The sequence below is a fragment of the Miniopterus schreibersii genome (genome assembly GCF_964146895.1).
Source record: "Miniopterus schreibersii genome assembly, chromosome: 1".
Lineage (NCBI taxonomy): Eukaryota > Metazoa > Chordata > Mammalia > Chiroptera > Miniopteridae > Miniopterus > Miniopterus schreibersii.
Genome location: NC_138101.1, coordinates 26728115 through 26751816, shown reverse-complemented (window position 1 = coordinate 26751816; position 23702 = coordinate 26728115). Strand labels below are relative to the sequence as shown.

The 23702-nt window shown below is 42.3% G+C and overlaps 1 protein-coding gene across 3 annotated transcripts in view; it reads left to right on the top strand.

The window, feature by feature from the left end:
• The window catches only part of CORIN (corin, serine peptidase), a 179065-nt gene that overhangs the window by 128411 nt on the left and 26952 nt on the right, over positions 1–23702 (top strand). For all 3 annotated transcript variants that reach the window (XM_081139845.1, XM_081139846.1, XM_081139847.1), the window contains 6 exons: positions 5074–5305; positions 8939–9084; positions 10076–10183; positions 17651–17764; positions 19751–19861; positions 20580–20706. In XM_081139845.1, the coding sequence (XP_080995971.1) occupies positions 5074–5305; positions 8939–9084; positions 10076–10183; positions 17651–17764; positions 19751–19861; positions 20580–20706 (838 nt within the window). The remainder of the gene's footprint in view (positions 1–5073; positions 5306–8938; positions 9085–10075; positions 10184–17650; positions 17765–19750; positions 19862–20579; positions 20707–23702) is intronic.

The window sequence follows — 23702 nt, the reverse complement described above, 5'->3', positions numbered from 1 at the left end:
GATGTTGGGCCTTATTTTTCAAACAGCTTCAGGATCATAGGCGTGTGCTTGGTGTTCTGAAAAGATGGACTGCTAGCGTCTCCTCTCAGAAACTCTTTGCGCACTTGAAAAGTGATTAATTATTTGAGGATCTATCACGGGAGAGACTGTTGTTACTTAGATTCTGAGTCATGACTACACAGAGCCCTTTCTCGGGCTCCTTCCCGTGGAGAGTGTGAATTGGGAGAATGTGGATATTCTGTCTGCTGGAGCCAGTGCGTCACTGGACTTGCTGGGATTCTAGTCCTTGAACACACTGGTTCTTGTCATCCTATAAAATATTATGTAACTTTCTAATGATCCCCGGAGATACACTGGGTGGGACCCAGGCATCAGTATTTAAAAAAATTCCCAGGTGACTCCAGTGTTCAGCCCAGTTGAGAATTGCTGCTGTAGTGGCCTGTTCATGACTAGGCTGCAGGGGTTTGTGGCATCCCCAAAACTGGTTGTGAAAAGTCTGAATTTTCCAAGAAGGTGCATAGCATATCTCAGATTCCCAGAAATGCATACAATTTTTTTTTTTTAGCCTGTAGAATAGCCGAAGAACATATATGCATAGCCCATGGACACAGACAACAATGTGGTTAGGGCCAGAGGGAGGGAGGGTGGGGCCTGGGTAGAGGGGGGCAAAGGAGGGGAAAATGGGGGACATCTGTAATAATGTCAGTGATAGAAAAAGGCCCACAAACCACACGCCCGATGATACCGTGTACTGACAGCTTGAAGTATCACAGCATCACCTCAGCAACTCATAGCCCAGAATCTTTAATATATTTGCACCCTGCTCAGAGGCAAAATTCAGACATATCCTTGCCCCTGGTGTGGAGGGGCTAGTCCGTCACTTCTGCCTTGTACTATGCAATCCCGACATCTGGGGGACCTGGTGGAGAGAGCAGCTTTTGGGCGCATGTCTCCCCGCTCTCCGCTCCCTTGATCGCCACGGCTGTTTGATGCTAGGTATGACTTCATGCCTCAGGGACTCTCCCAAATTTTTCAGTGTTCCACCAACCTTTAGTTCTACGTGTCTACTCCTGCATTTTCTTTTCTTCAACGCCAAGGGAGAAATGAACAGCTTTGCTCTTTGAATAATTTGCCAAGGTTTATCAATTTCCTGCCCTCTCTTTGCACTCCCTAGTTGGAAGGAATGAATAGCATGGTGGGTGGTAAAGATCCAAACATAATGGTTAGGAACTTTAGTCCTAAGGAGGAAATAGTAGCTGAGAGCATTCCCAATCAGAAAGAGAAAAATAAATGACTGAATTAGGATATAACTATTTGGTAACACAATGATTTAAGGGTTAAGGCAGTGAGCATCTCCAGCTGCGGATGTTACAAAAAAAAGACTCAGACACGTGTCTTCTGATGAAAGACACTACAGTGCCTCCTGCCAAGGGGATGAAACCCGACCAGGCCTCTGCATCTGTATTCAGACATTAGTGCTCAGGAAATAGGGGGGACAGTGGAAAGTGTTTAAACTTCACAGAGCCTGCAAGCAGCAAACTCCGGCACACTCTACAGGCCCACTCCCTGGGCTCTTCGATAGTTAAGCTATAAGGAAAAATAAAGGCACAGAGGGGGAACCTAGATATTATAAGGGACTTAAAAGACAGACAAGTTTTTTAAAAATGGCAAGTCTAAACTGTAATAACTAGGGGTGGTGCACTCTTAGGTAATAAAACTATAAAGAAGAGCAAGGACGTGGTGCCTCTGAAACTCAGTAGTTACTTTGAGGGGAGAGGAGCTTGATATTAGACAGGGTATATGAAGAGCATGCCTGGCAAAGTTCAATTTTTTGACCTGGGTGAAAATTACAGGGGTGTTGACTTTATAATAACTCATCAAACTATTAACAATAGTAACATACATATGCTGAGTCATTTAGTTGGACACCCGCAACTACTATAATATGCCCATTATATCTCAATTAACAAATAATGATAAAGAGAGACTTCGAGTGTGAGGCAAGGATAAATCTTAGAATATTATAGATGCCAATGGGTGTTGAAAAGTGACATTGGCTCAAGTAAATGACCATCATTTAATACATGATTTCCAGTAGCTTCAGAGTATTGCATCATGGCAAGGAGGTAACAGCATTTAGTTAACAACTCCGCCTTTGGTTAAGGTAAATAAATCTTGTTTCAGACTTTGAAAGGTGGGATATCACTGAGACTCCAACTGTATCATTGTTTTTTCAACAGATAGTCATTAAATCCCACTTAGGTTCAGGATACTGTGCCCGGCACTGCATCCAACTCCCCCTGGAAAGAGTCCTGTGGCACATGAACATCTTCACATGTTTGTGACACGATTGCCCTCTAGTGGCCGTTGTAACCCAGGCCAGGGAGCGAGTCTAATGCAATAAAAAAGCTTATTGGTATCATCAATCACAGAATTTAAGGTTGACAGATATCATGAGAGTTTCCCTTACTCAACACGGTGTGAAGAATGAATTATGAAGGAATTAAACAAGATTCTATTAATCTTACCACATTCAATAAAGATCTTCAGAATAATAAATGATCATAACTTAATCCATTCATCCCCCTTGGTTTTGAAACACTTAAAGGTTATATCTTATCCCAAATAAAAAGCGACTAGTTCTCCACACATCAAGAGAGAAAAATTACCCATATGATATATCTATTAATCAACTAAATGAAATACACTAATAGAAAGTTTAAACTTGATAGGGCAGTAGAGGAAGAGAGAGAAAGGAAAGGCCTATGCAAGGGAAATGAGACTGCGTCAGAAATCTATGTGAATGATCCCATTTTTGTGAAATTGCATTTTTAAAATTAGGAAAAGTATAGAGTTGAGCTATATCTACTGACTCAGAAATGGTCATGATAAATAATTAAGAAAAACAAACAAACTTGCCCACAGAGTGTGCGTTGGCAAAACAGACACCCCCTCCGTCCGTGTGTGGGGAGGCCTGTGTGCGTGCAGATGAGCAGCGAGCACACGGATTCCCGCTCAGCTCATGGTTTGCGGGAGGGAGAGAACGGGGCGTGGGGAGGTGATGAACTTTTACTTTATGCATCTTTGTATTGTTTTGATTGTTAAGAGGAACATTCATTTTTAAAACAATCTGCAATAAAAGTATGCAAATGTTCGCCCTCTCTCATAAACAAAGGAAATGATAAACCAACCCAACCTCATACCCTGCCTGTGCCTTCTTTTTCCTTCTTTTCAATGACAGCTTACGCTCAATAGTGTTTTATGTTAGCTTCCGGCCCACAGCACAGTGGTTAGACAGTCATCCACTTTACCAAGTGTCCCCTGATATTTCCAGTACCCACCTGGCACCACACATAGTTACGACAGTGTTGCTGACTGTATTTCCTAGGCTGTGCCACCCTCTCTGTTTCTTTCTCTTCTTTCCACCCTGTACTCACCCTCAAGATTGTGCCAACTTTGCAATGTCACGTCTTCCCCGGTAAACTGAGAGTCTGTTACCCTTTGTCCATAATGATTTCCGTCTGGCCAATGCCAGGCTTCTTATCAACATAATCTCTCTGAAGCCCTTAGATTCTTGAAGACACTGGAGCTGTGTTAATATTTCACCCCAGTTCTGATTGTCAATCTATTTGCGTGCATATGACTTCCTAGTAAAATAATTATAATAATTACTGTTACTAAGACATGGAGCCTTTGGTCTGCTTGGGCTGATTCTAGGAAGACACTTACTTGACTACCCTCTCCTCTCCGGCACGTCTGCTGTGGACAGAGAGGGACCAGGGGGCCTTTGTACGGCATCCCCTAAACCGGCCCAGACCCCTGGAAAGCTTCCTGAACCACCCTTGCTCCACCTTGTCCCTCTGAGCTCCTTGCCACTGTCCCGGCCTGTCCACGTTCTGCTACAGCAGCTGGCATGTGTGTCTTCCCGTGAATGTCGTGGAGTGCCTTAATGGAAGGGACTATATTTTTTATTATTTTTACATAGTATGTGCTTAAGATAGTTCCTGACGCTTTTTCTTCCCCCCTTTCCTTCCTTCCTTCTGCCGCTGTCCTTGGTGCTGACCTTGAGATGAACAAGTGTAGTCTCATTCCTCAAAAACCTTCCATTTGGGTGGGGGTGGGGGGCAAGTGAGTAAAGAATACAGCAGAGAACAGTGAGTGTATGGCAGGAACACGCCTAAGATGCCACGGCGCTAAGCGGGAACTCAGACTGGGGGTGGGAAGCCTTCCTGGAAGAGGTGTTTATGACAGGTCCTGCAGACGGAGGAGGGGTTAGCTCCATGGGGAGGATAGGAAAGGTTAGTCCAGGCAGCGAGCACTCTATTTACCTGGCAGCTAGGACCATGACTGCATTTGAGGGGTAATTACAAGTATGCCAAGAAAAGAGGGGTAAAGAGGAGCTAACCGGGCTCACAAAAGCATGCAATTCTTAAAATATCCAGCATTGCCAAGGAAATACTGCTAATGGGATAGTCATAGGCAATGAGGCTGGAAAGTTAGGGTGTGGCTGGAATATGGAATAGCGTTGGGTGCCAGCCTAATGGGTAAGGATTTTATCTCATTGGCAGTGGGTAGCTAACAGATCTTTGGCTGCTCTGCCCCTGATATATTATAGCCTTCAGTTTAAATCCATTGATCAACAATGAAATGTAGAAAAATCACTTAATTGCCTACTTAGCCAAATTGATTGTTTTTTAATGGCTGTGATGATGATAAGGAATATACTAGGTTAGAAGTAATGAATACATCAGAAGAAAACATTGAAGTGAGGGAAAGGATCATGAAAGAGCCGCTTTCGGATAAGTCGGGCCAAAGGGAACCATGAGAGACTTTCTAAGTCACGCGTGCTGGGCACTGAGCTGGCAGCCACGGGTACGGAAATGAGGAGTGAATCTTGGTTTGGCACTTCACTAATCAATTGCTTATCTTTTGATAGCAATGTTATATACTGCTTGCATTCTAGTCTGAGCTACCTTAAAGAGAATGCAGACTTTAATTTCATAAGTTTTTAAGAAATTGTTTCATATGCAAAATTAATATACGTATGTGTCTGTGTATGTGTTTCCTCGGTAGGTCAATGTGAACCGATTACGTTGGAACTCTGCATGAATTTGCCCTACAACCATACAAATTATCCAAATTACCTTGGCCACAGGACTCAGAAGGAAGCATCCTTCAGCTGGGAGTCCTCTCTTTTCCCTGCCCTTGTTCAAACCAACTGTTACAAATATCTCATGTTCTTTGCCTGCACCATCTTGGTACCGAAGTGTGATGTGAATACAAACCAGCGTATCCCCCCTTGCAGGTAATACAGGGGGTCCCTCCTAAACATCCTCATTTTCCCTCGGGGAGAACCAAGGGAAGGAGGACTTGTCTCAGTTCAGACAGAGCGGTATCTTGCTAAGGAGCTCGGTGTGTAACAAGTAACACATCCCAGAGGTGGCGGAGGAATGCTAGAATGAACAATTGAGTGACAAATCATTCCTGGAGTACCAGACGAGGGAGGTATGAACTGCCTTTCACAATAGTTTCTGTACTTTAATCAAATAAAATCACATGTGTCATCTTAGTGGATCAAGAAGCGTTTTTAAGGGTGTGAGTTAGCAGAAGACCGGGCCCACCTATCCGCCTCTTCCTCTGGCGGCATTGATGTCCAAATGCTGCCTTCTCACAGCACTCAGAGGCTAGCTATGTGACACGACGGGTGGCCTGAAGGAGACACACCGCCAGCTTCACTGGCTGGACGGGATGCGCATCCCTGACGATTTTTCTACCTGCTTGAATGCGATAAGGGACAACATTTTCAAGTATGCAGCTTGCACTTAGGATGTGAGTGATATCCGATGGGTTAAGAGCACTGCTGTGGAGTCCACTGCCTGATTCAAGTCCCGGCTCTTCTCTACTTGGTGTACAGCCTGAAGCGGTTGCCTCAGTTTCTCCCAGCCTCGGTTCCCATACCTGTAAAATCAGGAGAGTCATAGCTGTTGTGAGAGTAAATGAATGTGCATAAGTGGAAAGTGCTCCCTAGTGATTGTAAGCCCAGAACAAGCCACAGGCCTGACGGCCGAGCAGGAACTCAGCTGCTCAGCGGCGGGTCCGTGCTCCGTGCCACGTGTGGGCTGCAGTCAGGAAGGCGCGCGCACAAGGCGGAGCGGGTTGCCGCTCTCCCCAGCGCTGCTTTCCGTCAAGGGGCGAGGCTGCAGGTGTGCTTGTCTACTTGTGAGTGGTAACTATGGAAACCATATGTTGGGATCAGAAGTCACTTAGAGGTTTAAGAAAAAGCAATAATATCAATATGGTGGACAGATGGGAAAACGATAAATTATATACTGAATATCAAGTGGATGACAAGGAAGGGGCACCTATAGAGTGGGGCAGGAAACAATAAAATTTCAAAATGACTTGCGGCACTGAATAATATATACAAATAGAGTAAAACTTAATGTTGGTTCGTGCAAACATAATTCTGAAGATTTCTGTTAAGTTTTTTTTTTTAAGTATCACTAATAAAATACCTACCAATTTTTTGTTACATATTTCTAAATTTTATTTCCCTTTTGCTAGGCAAGGTCGATGATAATGAATAATTGCTTTTAAAAGTACTTAACACATTCTTGTACTTGACTTTCTTTTCATATGTATATAAAAATTTCCCCAATGCAGTATTTTCTGGAACAAATTTACATTCACATATAATTTATAATTTCAGGCTTAAATTTCATCTCAAAAATGCCTAAGATGAGACTGATCCTGAAACATTTTGCAGTCAACATTTTGGTGAACTTCTCTTAGATATTTTAATTCTGTTTCTTAGGTTTATACATACACATACACCTTTCATTTTCAGTGGATATGAAAATGAATTTTACAATTTGATATTTATTTAGAGGAAAAACAAAAATAATTTACTAATATTCATGAAGCAGTACATAGTTGCTTTTGTCAAGCCCGTTTACTTAACATTAGTTTTTAAGTTATGAGTCAGAAAAATCTAACATTATCAAGCCCTTACTTTGTGCTAAACACTTTAAGGTACTTCTGCTATCTCATCCTCAAAATCACCTTTTGAGGGAGACCCCTACTATCAGGGCTGCTGTCTGTGGCTGAGCACCACAGAGCTAATGGTAAGGACACTGCCCCTTGCAGCTAGCATGCTGCGTGTCGTAGTATTTCCACTTTACAGAAAAAATAGGAAATGGTAGAGTCAGGCACTACACAGTCTTCCATATAAATTAGGCATTCTGTGAGTAATTTAAAATAGCAGCAGTTGAGTTATATACACTTTTTATAAATCTACAACAAACTGTTCAATCCAACAGAAAGTTATCAAACAGTAATTGAACTTCCCATTTTTGCAAAACAGATTTGGGGACGCCTTGGCTTTGCCTTCTCCCCACATTCCTCGGCTAAACCAGCCTCGAGTTATGCTCTGTCTCGTCCTGACTTAAATCAGACAGAACTTTCTCTGAAACTTCCTGATTCGATGGCTAATCATCCCCCACCTTGTTGAAATTAACTTACAGCTTAAAGGTTGAGACTTTGACAAATAAGAATGTATTTAAAAGGAAATAAGAAATTTGCCTCGGAACTTACTTCAGATGTGTCTACTTTTTTAAAAGAAAATTTAACTAATTTCTGGTGATGTATTGAGGCAAACCATGTTTTTTCCCCTCATAGGAAGTAAAGATCCCTTTCATGAGACATGTTGATACCTCAGTTGAAAAATATTCTGGGTACAAATGAGAACACAAATGAAAGCACTTAGTACAATGCTGAGTATGTCTTTTCTTTAAAAAAAAAACCACCCCAACAAACTTTGTTTTAACCAGCTTGAGCTCAGCATAGGTGGGTTTGGGAGAAGCAGCTGGTTTTGCAACAGTGTTGGTCTTAGTTGGAGGAATGGAGGCACTGAATCCTCAGGTGAGCCAGGCAGGCCATGAGCGGCCGCACGGCTGCTCGCCGGGGCGGCCTCCGAGCGAGGGTGCATCGTCCACGGCCGGCGGCAGGCTCTCCAAACAGATGTGGGGGCTTCCCAGCTTGGAGCGAAAATGCTGGAGAATGTGTCTGTCTTAAAAAATAAAGAGAGGAGAGGAAATGAGAAAGGCAAAGTGAAGAAGGGAATGTGTGTTCTGGATGCTGTTCCAGGTACAGACTTGCGACTAGTAGACAAATAGGTCCTAGAGACCCAACGCGCAGGCTAGTGATCGCAGACAGCCGTCCCGTGTCGCGGTCATCACACTACAGTCTAGAGCTCACCTGAGGGACTGGGGAGGGGGAGGGGCAGGGCGGAACGGCTCATGGGGGAGAAAAGGGGCATCTGTAATATTTTAAACAAAAATAAAATTAAAAAATTAATTAAAAAAAAGTTTCTGAAACTTAAAAAAGAAAAGAAATGGTAATTATGTGACGTGGTAGGTGTGCTAACTATAGCCACAACGGCGATTTTATTACAATATATAAACATATCAAATCAAGAGGTTTTTCTTGTTAAATTTACACAATGTTATATGTCAAAAATATATCTATAAAACACATAACAAAACAAATCTCTATTTCTGTTTCTGCAGTGACATTTCTTTTGATGAAAGTATGTTGCTGGAATGTATTCCATTTGTAGAGAGACTACTCATTTTGGTTTCCCTAGTACCTGTTATGTGTATGTGCATCTATATACAAGGTGGGAAAAACTAGGTTTACTGTTGTTCAAATGGAAAATAATACAATAATTAATAAATAATAATACAAGAATAAACTCTGTTTCGCATACAACTGTAAACCTACTTTTGTCCACCCGTGTATACACACACACACACCCCAAGGACACATACCACACAGACGCAGACACCCACACAGTATTAAAACCCTACGTAGATTCCTAACATACATTTCAGATGTAGTTATTTCTGCTTCTAATGTTTTGTGTTTCTTGCTCTTTCAGAGCACTGTGTAAACATTCCAAAGAACGCTGTGAATCTGTTCTTGATATCGTGGGCCTACACTGGCCTGAAGACACAGATTGCAACCGGTTCCCAGAGGAAAATTCAGACAATCAAACCTGCCTAATGCCTGATGAAGACGTGGAAGGTTAATTTTTAAATTAATTTCAGCGGGATATCTAATATGGATGAATATATTAGCTACTGTTTTGAAGTCTCTCTGCTGCTGTTGTTTTTTCTATTTAGTTGACAATCAGACTGCATAGGTGAATGAATCTACAAACTTGATTGCTCTGAAGAATTTGGTACTCACCTGTTAGACATGGGCTTCATTTTAAAAATAAGTTGCAGAGCCAAGCTGGTGTTGCTCAGTGGTTGAGCGTTGACCCATGAATCTGGAGGTCATGGTTCAATTCCGAGTCAGGGCACATGCCTAGGTTGGGGCTCGATCCCCAGTTGGGGGCATGCAGGAGGCAACCAATCGATGATTCTCATCATTGATGTTTCTATCTCTCTCTTCCTCTCCCATCCTCTCTCTGAAATCAATAAATACACTTTTTTTAAATTGCAGAGATGAATTTAATAATCCAAGTATTTATTTTAACAATGTTTAACTCACAGAGCCCATCATATATGGATACTGCTCTTACGTTAGGGATTCTGAAGGTAATGGTTAGGCCTTGGTTCCTTCAAGTGCAAAGCATTAGGAGATCTTGGCAATATAGGATCTTCAGGTAGAGAAATGGAATTGGGGACCCATCCACCAGGTGGAAGGATTAGAGTGGGAAACAACTGTGACATGTTAATGGCAGCTGGGAAGTTAGAAGCATTGATTCCACAGGACATTTTTGGCCCTGGCAAATGTTAGGATGTCCATTCAAGAAGATAGTTAATTACTGGAAAGTGTAAAGACATTGAACAGCTGATCTGGAGAAGGGATGCCATGGATGCAGGAGGAAGATGCTAGTAAGCAGACAGAAGAAAGCCACGTTAACTTTGGCTGTTTCAACTTTGCAGAGGACCAGCCTTATCTTTAGTAATAGCCTTTTGATAACATTCCACACATAAATAGGTAAATGAGCTGATGGATCTGTGTTTTCTCTTTATTGACGGTAATATATCTCATTGTTTTTAAACAGAATGCTCACCTAGTCACTTCAAGTGTGGCTCAGGACGGTGTGTTATGGCCTCCAGAAGATGTGATGGCAAGTCCGACTGTGATGATGACAGTGATGAAGAAAACTGTGGTATGTATGTGAGATGGCACTTTCCTTGAATACACTAATAACTGGTTAGGATAATGTCCACTGTTCACTGATCATTTTAAGTAGTGACTAGGATTGAGTGCTAATATATTTTCTTCTTAAATTATCAAATGGCAAGGCATGAATTGATGTGTTTTTCCTGTTAACTCTTGATTTTCCCTAAGTTACACTTCTGTTTATAACCTTGATGATATTTGTGCAAACCCTTAGTAGAAGGAGAAGCACTTCCCTAAAGTAAGGAATTATTTTTGTTATTAGAGATTATAAAGCAGTTGTCATCCGTCTTTGCGTATGATTCCTGTTGTTACGTAGGCATCTAGATACACAGAAACAGAGCGCAAGCTCCCATGTTCTCATTTAATGGGGATTTACTGGGGATTTATTTTCATGGCCTCTCTGATTTTGTGTCTGTTGGCAAAGAATAAACTCTTCCTGGCATTTCTGCCATTGAGCTCCAAAATCACTTGTGGAAAGGCCAGAAATGCCAATAGTAATTTAAGTGGAGCTAATTCCCATTTTATTTCTCTGTAAACCTTTGTACTTGTAACCTCAGAATGTCAGGGAACAAAAAACGGACAATGCTTTTTACTAAACAGTATTCTGGAGAAAAGCAAAACAATTGAAGGGCTGTCCAAAGACTAGTTTGGTTATGATTACTTAGCTTATTCTGCTTTAAAAAAAAATTGACACCTGTTTTACCATTAAAAGCTCATAAGGCAATATATCTTTTAAAATCATTTTATTCTTTTGGCCTTTTAGGTGTAAATACTACCTTGTTCCCCCAAATGAATCTTCCATAGTAAACATTGGCCTTCTGGTCTAGACAAAATGTCGCAATCAATCAACTGAAATCCTATCAGCTGCTATAAATATGGATAAGTGAATCCTCTAGAAAATTAGAGCTGTCAGAACATGATACAATCACCAGGGGTAATTTTGTTAGGGAGGAACATACAGTGTTTTGAAAAGCTACTGTTGTTTGCTTGTTTGTGGTCTTTCTGCAGAAAAATAAATAAAAACTCATTGAATATGCCTAATATGAGTGATTCGTTGAGAATCCATTGGATTTGTTTGCTAAACTATGACTTTGATGGGTGATGGTATGCTAAGATGAAATTTTAAACAGATTATTTTAGGTGATTCAAAGTGGTTACATGGTATCTACTGGGGTAGCTAGACCTAAATTTGCAGTAGGGTACTAAATATTTGAGAAATGTAAAAGTTTAATTTAAAAAGATAGTCTTACCAAGACTTAAAAATCTGAGGTCTAGAATATATTCTGCAAAAAAAGAAATTCAAAGCACTATAGGGTTTAAAATCACCCTAAAATATCAGGTTTCTAAGTAAATAATGCGTTTTCATCAACACTTTAATCACACAATCAAAATGATAGAAGAAATTGTCTAATCCCTAGCAAACTCTCAAAATATCAATGGTACTACTGAGAACGCTAGTTAAGGAAAGTTAAAAGAAGGTGGGGTGGGGTGGGGTGGGGTGGGGTGGGGTGGGGTGGGGTGGGGTGGGGTGGGGTGGGGTGGGGTGGGGTGGGGTGGGGAGGGATGAATACATTTGAAGTTACATTAATTGTTCCAACAGTATCAAGTCATGAGAAAACTCACTACCTTTTTCAAAGTGACTGATAATAAAAATTCACATACATTCCCCCTTGAAGTGTATGCACACATTTGAATGGGCATGTCCAATGCTCCGGGTGGGCACACACTCAAAATCAAATAAGGAAATCACCTGGAGAAAGTCTCAAAAGAGGACTTTTGGGAAATCACCCAGGTCCCACTTTGCCTGCTTGCTCAGTTTGCCTCTGTTTCCACGCGCCTGCACGGATGGAGCATCTGGCAACGCAGCCACCAGCTCTGGCGAGGTTGGGTTTTGCCCCAAGCTTCAGGTCTGTGTGATTTATTCCGCCCTCTGTGGAGCTGAAGGCACATCAATGCTTAGGTTTCACTGAATAAAGCGACAGTGAACTATTCGCTCTCTCACACCTGCAGTTCCCCCAGAAGTTCCAACAACATTGCTGCGTTTCCCCTCAAAGCAAGACTTTAATTTAGTTATAAAATAACTGATGTTTTGGAAATCTGCTTGTGTCTTTTTGGCACGTGAGCAGGGAAACATGGTGGCCAGAGCATACCATTAATAAATACACTTTAAAATACATGCATTAGAACGTAGCGGTGAGCTATGTCGTCTCCTGCTCCGTGGTAGATTTTTGCTGTCGAGGTCGTTTTCCTTGTGTAATTGCTAATGTAAACAAGAGTTGAAAACCTGTCAGTAATAGAAATGTTTTCAGCAAGTCTTTGGAAGAATTTTGCAAATCTGAACACATCGTTCCAGAATTGGGAGGGAAGCCTAAACAATGGGAGTGACCGATAGAATCAGCGCTGTCGGTACAGAAGGCGTCCTTGTCCTGAAGGCTGATGCTTTGTCATTCCTGGGACCTATACTATATAGACGGGGCTGTCGTGAAACGAGCAACTGCACGAAACAGGCTGATTTTCAATCTAATATTTTCCAAGCATTAGTATCTAAGCCGTGGAGAAAAAGGTGCGGAACTGGGCAAAGAAATGAACACGGATGACATAGAACAAACGAGAGCTAAGGAAAGTAACAAGGGGATTATGTTTCTGAGTTTTGCCTTCATGCTATAGATCTGAGTTTGTGAGGCGGGGGTGAGCTTTCACTAAACCTGTGGCCACAATTTGGGTGAGCTACCAGCAGGAGCGAGGTGGTACCTGGGCTGTGGTGTGAGCAGCAAGTCTTCTCAATGGGGCATTATGAGCATATAACTAAAACAATTCCTTTAGAAATAAAACCCTTTATTACATGAATATAGCACCGTGGTTCCTAACTGGTCACTATTCTATACGAGAACGTATACACCATCAGGAGGAAAATTGACCGTACGAATGCCTGGGTGTGATTATGGGCCTTTCTATTTCTCTTCAAATAATTAACAATCATTTCGTCATCTATCTCTGATCTCCTCTTGGGCTCAAATGGAATAAAAACTATAAATATAACCTGAACCTTTTCTCGGAGTCAAAACACCCTCAGGCTGTGTTTAAAAAGCCTTTGACTCAGATTTGTGGGTTTTACTGCTTGATTTTAAGAGTTTTCCAAAGACTTTCTATTTGGACTTTTTAATAGCATTTGTGTAATTTCTTTCACAGAAGGGCTTTTTTTAGCACTCTAAACAGCCAGTCTCAGCGCCTTTATATCTCATTGCCTCTGCTTGTGGGAGAGACCGACTCCGTCCTTGCTCTGCGACCAGCAGAGACAGAGTGAGAATCGTGTCCATATCATGTCACATACCCACAGCGTGCTTTCTGGCTGAATCTTTAGGCTTGACTTCTGATCACGCAGTAGGGTTAATTTTTCCATGTTAGGAGAGTCATTCTCCTTCCCTCTCTATATTTTGCTACTTTTTAACCCTTTGCTGTCTTATTTGGTATCTTGGGCAGGCAGCCTGGAGTGGCAGAGTGCTCTGCATCTTTAAATCCTGACTCTGCACTTAGAGGCTGTGTGACTTTTGGCCAGTCACTTAACTTCTCTGGGCCTTGGTTCTCTCACCTGTAAAATGTAGAGAACACCCACTTCATCGCCCATAGTTTGGGAAGCTTATAACATGTGTTAGTCAGTCCTCAGAAGGCAATCTCCAAGAACCCACCTGCCACAGTGCTGGGAAATCCAGGAGGAGATTCCCCTCGAAGGCCACCCAGGGATCTCCCTTGAGGGCAGGAGTCCTGTCTAGTTTGTCTGGTCTCTGACAGACCAAGATCCTGTTTATGGCAGAGGACAGCAGGCTGGCGTGTCATGTCCAAAGCATGGGCTGGGCAAAGTCCCTGATTCATATGACTAACATAGGTGGTGGGGAGGTGGCTTGTCCTGGAGGTGGCACTTGTTTTGGGGGCACATGCCCCCATCTCCAGGATTATAGTCACTGAGGGCACCCCCTGCTTGCAGTTCAGACCCTTTACATTTCTTCATCATGCCTCTTCACATGTTGGAGAAGATGACATGTGGATGGTGCTCTTAAACGTAGAGGTGACTCGAGACTTGGGAGGACTTCTAAGACTCTGGTTGACGATGGGAGCTCTGTGACTTGCGCTGGTGTTGCTACTCCTGATGATCAGACCCTGAGTCAGTGGGGAGGCGGGTCCTCTGTTTGGGCTCCCTCGCAGGGGCAGGAACAGAGTCCTCTGTGGCCATTCTTTGAGATTGTGAGATTGGGGCTTCATCGCCCAGGGTCACACGCTCTGGAGGGCTGAGCCTCACTGCTCCAGAACCTGTGATCACTCTTCCCGTGATCAGCCACTTCCCGGGGCAGGTGCTGGTCCAAAATGGCTAGTTCCAGGCCCCAGAACGCCTCGCCCCCTTCCCCTTACAACCAGCTCCTCCCTGGAGATGTTTTTTATTCCATGTGGCTCAAATGAGCAGACCTAAGGAGTGGGCCTACTTACTGTATCTGCATAACAGAGACTCCGACAGTATAAGCATCTGCTTTAAGGTGGTTTTTGCCTTTACCTATAATGACCACTTTTTGGTGGAGAAAAAGGTGCCCCAGTTCAGGTGGGACCTGCCCCTGTCTGGGAACCCTGCTTCACAGAGTTTCTGTGAAAATGAGAGTGAAGAACCCAGCAGAATGCTTGCTCACCTAGGCTGGCCAACCACCCAGTCTGTCCTGAGCTGAGCGACATTCTTAGCACAAGGAACATTCATCGTTCAAATCTGGAAAGTCCCGGGCAAACTGGGATGAGCTGGTCACCGTGGCCTTGATGAGTGACTGCTGGCCTGCTCTCTGTGCCAGGTGGTTGTTATCCTGACATCAACAATTATTTGGTTTCATAACCTACACCTACGTTAAATATCCCATCCCATCCATACCTGTTTTTGCTTTTTAATGAAGTCATACCCTTTTCATTTTAAAACATACATTTAAAACATTATTACAGCCCGGCCTGGCGTGGCTCAGCGGCTGAGCATTGACCTAGGATCCAGGCGATCAAGGTTCAATTCGTGGTCAGGGCACAGGCCCGGGTTGCGGGCTTGATCCGCAGTCAGGGACGTGCAGGAGGCAGCCAGTCAGTGACTCTCGCACCATTGATGTTTCTATCTGTCTCTCCCTCTCCCTTCCTCTCTCTGAAATCAATAAAGATATATATATATTTTTTATAAAAGGTAAAACATTATTACACCAAAAATGTCACTTTAAACAGAGGGCAGTTTCTTCACAGAATAATAATCTACCTTCCATGTGATTAACGTCTTGGCCTTTCCCTCCTCCTTCATACATACTTACCATACTCTGCAAAGGAGGAGTGAGGCCACACAAACTGTTATTACAAAAGAGAAGACACAGAAGAGTAAGTTAATGCTTATCAAGTGCTCCTTCAATCTTTAGAGCAACTCTTTGTATCAGGCATTATTATTACCATTTTAAAGATATGAAACAGGTTCAGAGAAGTTAAGTAACTCACCCAAGGTCACACAGCTAGTGAGATCGGAGCTAGGTTCACACCCAGGTGTCTGACTCTGAAGCTGTGCTTCCCTCACGCCTACCTCATGCATGCTGTGTATTCTCACTTTAAGGGAGGACAATAACTGAAGGCTTGTGCCTGGATCCTAGCTGGATCTTTCTTGATAAGGCTGGAATTGGAGACATTTATTTATTTTCTCTAAATCTCACTTGTAAAATGGTGATTGTAATACTGTCATTGTGGTGTTCTTGTAAGAATTAAAACTCAGATCTAGAGTTTATAGTGGACAATAAGTGTCTCTTATTATCATTACTCTTTCTGAGATGCAGGCCTTATGTCTCAAGATCTACTTTTGTGGTCTTTCATTAGCTCATTCCAAAAGTCTATGTTTTTCTTCCTACATGAAGGAAGGGAATCTTGTGAATAGTCAGGAAGACTTATATTTTTTCTCTCATCCTCTATGGGCACATGGTGGGGTTGTAGCGAGAGAAGCAGCCTTCAGAGCCTGGCGGGCACCGTGGGATGCTGAGACCTCTGTCTGGATTTCCCTTGCTCTGAGGTGGAACGAGCACACTGTGCCGCTTGGCAGGAGCTAGGCCATGAAGGGCAGACTTCCGGCTCCTCAGATCTCCAGGGACCCCAGGGGCTGCCATTGTCAGGCATTCCAGATGATGTCTGTCTCCTCCGCTAGCTGAAAATCCAAATAATACCCCTGTGAGTCCCTGAAATAGACATCCCTGGGCCTAAGACCATTCCAAGTGTACAGCTAGCTCCTCTCACCATTTATTTCCAATACTTTTAATGCTGAAACACTTTATAATTTATCTCATAGTAAAAATTCCTCTTTTGGCACCTTATTTTGATAACTGTTCTTAATAAGAATTTTGAAAAAAGCAGGGGTTTTTTTTTCTTATCATAGATTTCAAGAAACATGAGTCAATCATCTACGAAATTTCTGTGAATTATTTGTGCTAAGTCAGATGTGAATAGCATTTTTTTTAAAAACTCCATATTTGATCAGTGCTTTGCATCTCAGTCACCTTAAACTAAATGGTCTTTCCTGGAAACAAGAGAGACTCTTTGTTCCTTACACTAGATGAAGTTCCATTTAAAATACACACATGTTGAGGGCCTGCCAAGTGCGAGCCACTGTTCTCGGCAGGAGTGAAAGGTACCCGGGCACGAATGCCCTGTGGTCTCTTCCTTCACGCACCTCACAGCCTGGTGAGGGCCACGGGTGTAGCTGGGGTGATAAGAACACATTAGACTCCTGGCATGTTTTAGCAGACGTATGACACGCACTGCCTTAGACTCAGGTGGCACTAAGTTTATCACATGTGCTTCTATTTCACGGGCAGATTACAGTCAAAGCTTATAGTCTCAATCTGACGCAAGTTGTGCTTATTTCCAAATTAACTGGTAAGTTTTTAACCTTAGATCTCTGGCTGCATTTCTAAAGTAAGTAATGGGTTTCGTACCTGGCTCTTAAACTGGTTTTGTAGGCATTTGGCTTAGGAGGGGCCTCTTTTGCCGCACACACAGATGACCTCTACATGTGTGGACTGAAATTACATTTTTAGATAATATGCATGTAGTTTTGACATATTTGTTTAAAAACATAGCTCACCATTTTATAGATGAGTCTTATGTGTTGGTTCAGAAAGGAAAAGGAACAGTTAAAGGTGAACGTTAATATATGATTGCTTTTTCATCCCTCCCCCCCTTTCTATATGTCACATTTGATCTCTTAGCAGAGCTATACTATTTATATTGCAGTGTGGAGATTATCAAGTATTTCTGCTTTCAAAATTACATTTATATGGTATACAGGAGTCAAAACTCTTTAAGAAAAAAGAAATCAGGCCTTTCTGATGTAATTTTTCTACGTTGCTTGATCAAATTCATCTTTATTTTCACCTTCACATCTAATACAGATGACTTGTTCTTCTGTTTCCAGGCTGTAAAGAGAGAGGCCTGTGGGAATGTCCATCCAATAAACAGTGTTTGAAGAACACACTCATCTGTGATGGGTTCCCAGACTGCCCTGACGAGATGGACGAAAGAAACTGCTGTGAGTACTTAGAGGAACTTGTCAACACACAAAATTATCTCTCATCTTGAATATAAGCTAGAAATGTGGAGATATGTATCAGAAGCTTTTATCATGTTCAAACTTGTTGACCAAAACTCCACTTGTAAGAGTATAGCCAAGAAGACAGGTCAAACATGTATAAAATACATGCCCAATGATATTATCCTAGCATTATTTGTAACACAGAAAAATTAAAATGCTGCAGATATTCAAAAATAAGGGACATAAAATACAACCATAAAGTGAAATAATATGCAAAAATTGAAAATCGAGGTAGAAGAGTAATTTCTCCTGGGCTCATTACATGTCATTAGGTAAATAAAACAAAATGCAAAGTATTATGTGCACTGCTGTCCTCAGTTTTGAAAGTACATGGACCCACATATAGAAAAAGATCAGAAGGTCACAATAAAAGTTTACAATTACAGCCCCTGGGTGGTGGGATTAAGTTTTTGTGTGTGGTTTTTTGGTGTTTTTGTTTTTTGTAGTTTCTACCTTTCCTAAATGAATGGCCACTTTTTTTAGAATCAGAAAAAAGTTACATCTCTTAAGATGTTTTGCCTACTGGTTATAGAAAGTCCAACTCAAGTTGACTTAAAACAATAAAGATACTTGCTATCTTTTATTACCATCTATATGATATGTGACATATTATCACAGAAAAAGTCAAGTGTAAGGGGGAGTCTTGAGGTCGGATGCGGGAGCTTGGCCTTTCGTCTGTGATTCTCTCAGTGCGGCTCGACCTCGGGCTGACCCCCACCAGGGTCAGAGGGAGGCTGCCAAGAGCACCCGGGGCGCCATGCCTCCTTCATCAGACCCGGGGAAGGAATGGGCACCTTGCCCCTCTCTCTCAAACATCAACAAGGGATTCGCTCAGATGAGCCGACTTTGAGCAGGGTCCCTGCTAACAGGAGCCTTTGGGTGGCTCAGAAACGACCCCACCTAGACCCCACCTAGACAGCTGAAATGTGGCCCCTTAGGGAGAACCAATCGGAAAAGAGCCTGGGTCCCCCAGGCCACCGCCTTCCAGGCGGGGACACTGCCTGGCCAGCAGGTCTGGGCAGGAACGCTCTCACGGAGCGCAGCCCACAAGCGCGTGGGCCAAGGCCCTGATCTTGCGTCACATGTTCCCTCTTGGACTAATAACTATATTCAGAAAAATAAAAAATACTTGTGAGCAGAAAAATGCCATGTCCCACTTAAACTAATCAGGCTCTTCCTCTGGAGCTGGGGGTGGGGTGAGGGTGGGGGTGGGGGTGGGAGGGGTCAGTGAACGAAATCAGTCTTCCTTACAAAAGGAGAGAGAGGAGAGGTTGCTAAGTAGGCAGCCAAGGAGTTCCACTGTGATTTTTAAAAAGCTGAGAGAGAATTAGGTGTGACTCAGAGAGCCACATGATAGTCGAGATTTTGAAAACGTAGACATTGTCCACATACGTGGACAGAGTTGGTTTCCATCCCGTGGTGACTTCAGTCTGCTCATCCTCTGTGGTCTGCTCACGACCCTTCCGATGCTAATCCTGTTCTCTAATTTTGGATATTTCTGGTGCTCAGGTACCACTTTTTCAGTCCGGTTGTTAGAACAAGAGAATCTGGTCACTTGGAGATAGTAGTTCTGTCTAAATACCTGCTATTTGTGTGGATTGACATCTATAAAATGAGGTTTAACCGATTCTGTTAGTTTGTGTTGCCACGTGTTTGGAGGCCTCAGTGACCCCATAACCCCTCCCCCCCACCCCCCCACACACACACCCCTCCCCCACACCATCCGGCGCTCCAGAGGAAGAGCCTGGTTAGTTTAAGCAGGACATGGCATTTTTCTGCTCACAAGTTGTTGTTGTTTTTCTGAATATAGAGTTATCAGGGTCTTTGCGTGTTCCTGCTGGCAAATGGTAATGTGCGTGTTAGTGACAGTCACATCTATTTGTGCAATGTTTCTGTCTTCGTGTCTCTTGTTCCCTGTGCAAGCATTTTGTCAAGAGGATGAGCTAAAGTGTGCAAACTACGAGTGTGTGCCACGCGCCCGCTGGTGTGACGGGAAAGCCGACTGCGGGGACAGCTCAGACGAATGGGGCTGTGGTAAGTGCGCGGCCTGCATTGCTGGACGCTCTCCAGGAATCTAAATGGCTTCACAGATTTTACTAACCACACTCGTCCATTTTGCTTTACTATTGTAAAAGCTGACAGTGGTGACTCACATACGTTATTTGCAAGTCACAGAAAATACCCCCCACAACTGACTGCTCTATTTGAAATGTCTGTATTATGTGTAAACACATAATATTCAAATTGTTATGGCCATATAACCGCTAGATTATAACTTCTAAATGACCTGCAGTTTATTAAGTACAGATGGTGTTCTTTTATATAATAGGAATTAGTGCGTATACCGAATGAACCCCAAATTAATCTCACCATTGCACACTTGCATTCTCATATGCTTTCTTGAAAGGTAATGAATGACATAAAGGAAGTTACAACTAGCTCCTTATAATTACGCAAATCATCGGGTAAACTCACAGGAATGGGCCCTGCCTCTGGCCATCTTCTAAATAAAGATGAGTTAAGGACTACCTGTCTCTTTCACTGGACCTGCCGTTTTGAGGGCAGAGAACATTTCTAATTCATTTTTTCAGTTCTCCACCACACTGAGGGCAGCAATTTTCACAGGGCAGGTATTCACCAAATGGTCCTTAACTAAAATTAATAAAGATGAATGTATGCAAGTAAAGAAAGGCAGGTAAAGTTACCATGAGAGGAAATATTTTAAATTAAATTTTTCTCTCTTTTTTTTCAGTGACCCTCTCTAAAAAGGAGAACTCTTCATTGCTGACTGCCCACCGATCTGCCACGGAACACCACGTGTGTGCGGACGGCTGGCAGGAGAGCTTGAGCCGGCTGGCCTGCAAGCAGATGGGTTTCGGGTAAGGTCAGTAGTTTGTAGCACTGATGACTTTCTCAGAGGGTGCGTGGAACTGAGCTGTAATATCTTCCTTATGAATGCAGAGTGGCAGAGTGCTCTCAGACAGAGCCCTCCACAGCCTGGGACATGAACCAGGCGACAGGACCGCATTTAATGACAGGCACCTGCTCTGAAGAGTCTGGGTGGAAAACCTACTTTGATGAAGCCTCTAAAAGTAAATGAAGTAATTGTGTTTTAAGCACTTCTGAAGTGAAATGCTTTCATTATTTATAAAGGTATTAAGATGGTTTCCTCTGAGGAAACTGGATAGGAAAATTGTGTGATATAACCCAAGAGGTAATTGAAAATTACTGTTTAAGCAACATGTTTTTTTGTAAGTTGAAAAATAGAACTTAAAGTTACTGGTATCTCAGTTTACCCCAAGTAATGCAGGAAAACTAGATCAGGAAACGGTTACCCATTTTTGCTTCCTAGTAGAATGAAGACACTCACTCTGGCTTTGATATAAGCACACTGAAATCGATACTTTGAAAGTTGTATACTTGCTCTTTTGTGGGGGTTTTTCTTTCAGTTCTGTCAGGGGTGGAAAGCAATAATTGAAGGGTCCTAGAGTATGTGTGTGTGTGTGTGTGTGTGTGTGTATCTCACTGATGTATGTGAGATTTTGGGAAAATGTAGAAATGAGATAAATAAAAGACAAAGGAGTTATAAAATACAGTACTAGAATAAAAAATTGTACTCAATGGCATTTCCCAGGATTCCACTGAGCAAACTTGAAACAATTTTATAATGATGGGCCATTCAACTGGAGGGTAACAGCTAGCAGCATTTTTAAAAATCCCAGTTTAAAGGATTATCTAGATCCCAGCATCTTCAGCCCATTTTTCCCATGTAAAAACCCACATCTTTGGAAAATTGAGTAACCGTTGTAATCAATAATAAAAGAACTTTAAACTTTGCCAGGGTGGAAAAATTATATTTGCCAAGACCTATTAAATTATACTTTATTTTCACAACTTCCTTATTATGTCTAAATGAAATGGGATATGATTTGATTAGAGAAAAATGAAAAGCCCTTTGAAAAGTGCTTTATTTTATTTTTCTCTCACCAAGACAGAAGATTATTTCTTAATGTGAAAACTAGATTACATGACAGCTAACTTCATTGAGAGTTCTGAGGAAAAGTCAGAACTACAAAGATTTACAACCAGAAAAATTCCTTTGACAAGACACCCTGTTCTACTACAAATAGAAGGGATCTTGTTTTAAATATTCTACTTTATGCTTCTTCTAATTTTTTTGCATACTGGATTTAAGATTTTTATTATGGTAAAATACACATAACATAACATTCACCATTTAACGTGTTAAAGTGTGCAATTCAGTATTTAGTATATTTACAATGTTTGCTACCATCACCATTACCTGGTTTCTTTCACTTGGCATAATGCTTTTATGCACCCACATATTGGCACTTCATCCTGTTTATGGCTGTATAATACTCCACTGCATAGATATACCTCATATTAAAAATCTATTCATCCATTGATGGACATTTTGGTAGTTTCCTCCTTTAGCTATATTGTGTACAGTTGAATTTTTAAAAAACCCTCTTTACTCCATTTTCTTAACCTGGTGGGAAAATATCATTTTAATATTTTAGATATTTTTAGAAATTTAGAATCTAAATTGACATTTAGATCCTTTAAAAGATAACCTTATTTCCCAGAAGGACTAGGAAAATCTGAGAGAGCAGTATGGCCGGAAAACCATAACCATTATCTGGCTCTGTTAGTGGATAAGTAGTGATAAGTCTCCCGAGGAAATGAGTAGGAAAGGTAACCTTAGTATTTTTTATACTTTCTGATTGCCTTCAAGTTCACTCTTCAGTTTACTTGGATGCCTTATGAATTGACAGAAACCTGGACAGCCACACTGGGGCAGGAATGAAGATTATGAGCCAGATGAAACCAAATTCCTGCTGAGGGGATGGGCCGCTTAGGAAGCGGCTGTTAGCACTGTCCCGTAGACCAGCTGCTGTGCTGTGAATTCACAGTTCTGCCACTGACACCTCAAATTAACTTGAAGTAGCCCCCGCCGCTGAGTCATTTTCTCCAGACTCAAAGTCCGCAGGAGGAGGGTCTTCTGGCCATGGCTAGTCCTTGAGCTACACTTCAGCTGCCCGAGGGAGGGGATTCAGAGTTCAGTCCTTGAGCTTCTGGAGCGAAGTGCCCACCACACAGGCTACCTTTATCCCTTCAGACATACTCTGCATCAGAAACTTCAAGTTATATTTTTAAAAAACCCAACTAGTTCTATTCAGTGCCTTTTCCCCGTTCTCTCTTGAGTCCCGGCTCCGGGCCTTGCGGGGAGCAGGCCCCGTTGCAGGGAGGGTGTAAAGGAACAGCTCCATCAAAGAGCTTCCAGGGGCTCGCGACCAGGAGCGCGGAGGGAGAAGCAAACCCCAGCCCCTTGGTCATCTGAGGACAGTTCATTTAGAGCACGGCACATGGCGCTCCCATTAAAACCATGAGAGAAAACTAATCCGCTCTAAGGTTATCTTAGTACTATAATTTATTAAATTATTCATTTATTCATTCAGTAAACGTTTCTAGAGAAAAGCATTGTAGTGTAGTGTCCAAAACAAATATACCCTAACTCCAAATAGGTCATTCAGTGACTGGAGGCGTACATTTTGGAGCTAGTTCATGAAAAATGCAGGTCTACACCAAATTACACGTCTTGCAGGGATTCTCCTGAAATGCTTTCCTGATAGAGGCAGTTGATGAAAAACACCTGCATTTACAGTTTTTCAGGCCTTCCCTGTGCAACAGCAGAAAGGCCAGGCTGTCAGCTAAGTGCTTGTCCAAATGAGAAGATTCAGAGTTCTTTGCTGAACTTGAAAAACTTTTTACCCCCACCTGCAGGTATCTCTGGAGTTGACCCCGCTTGGAAGTAGGATGGTTATTTGATTAGACAAGGGTATAAATCGAGTCC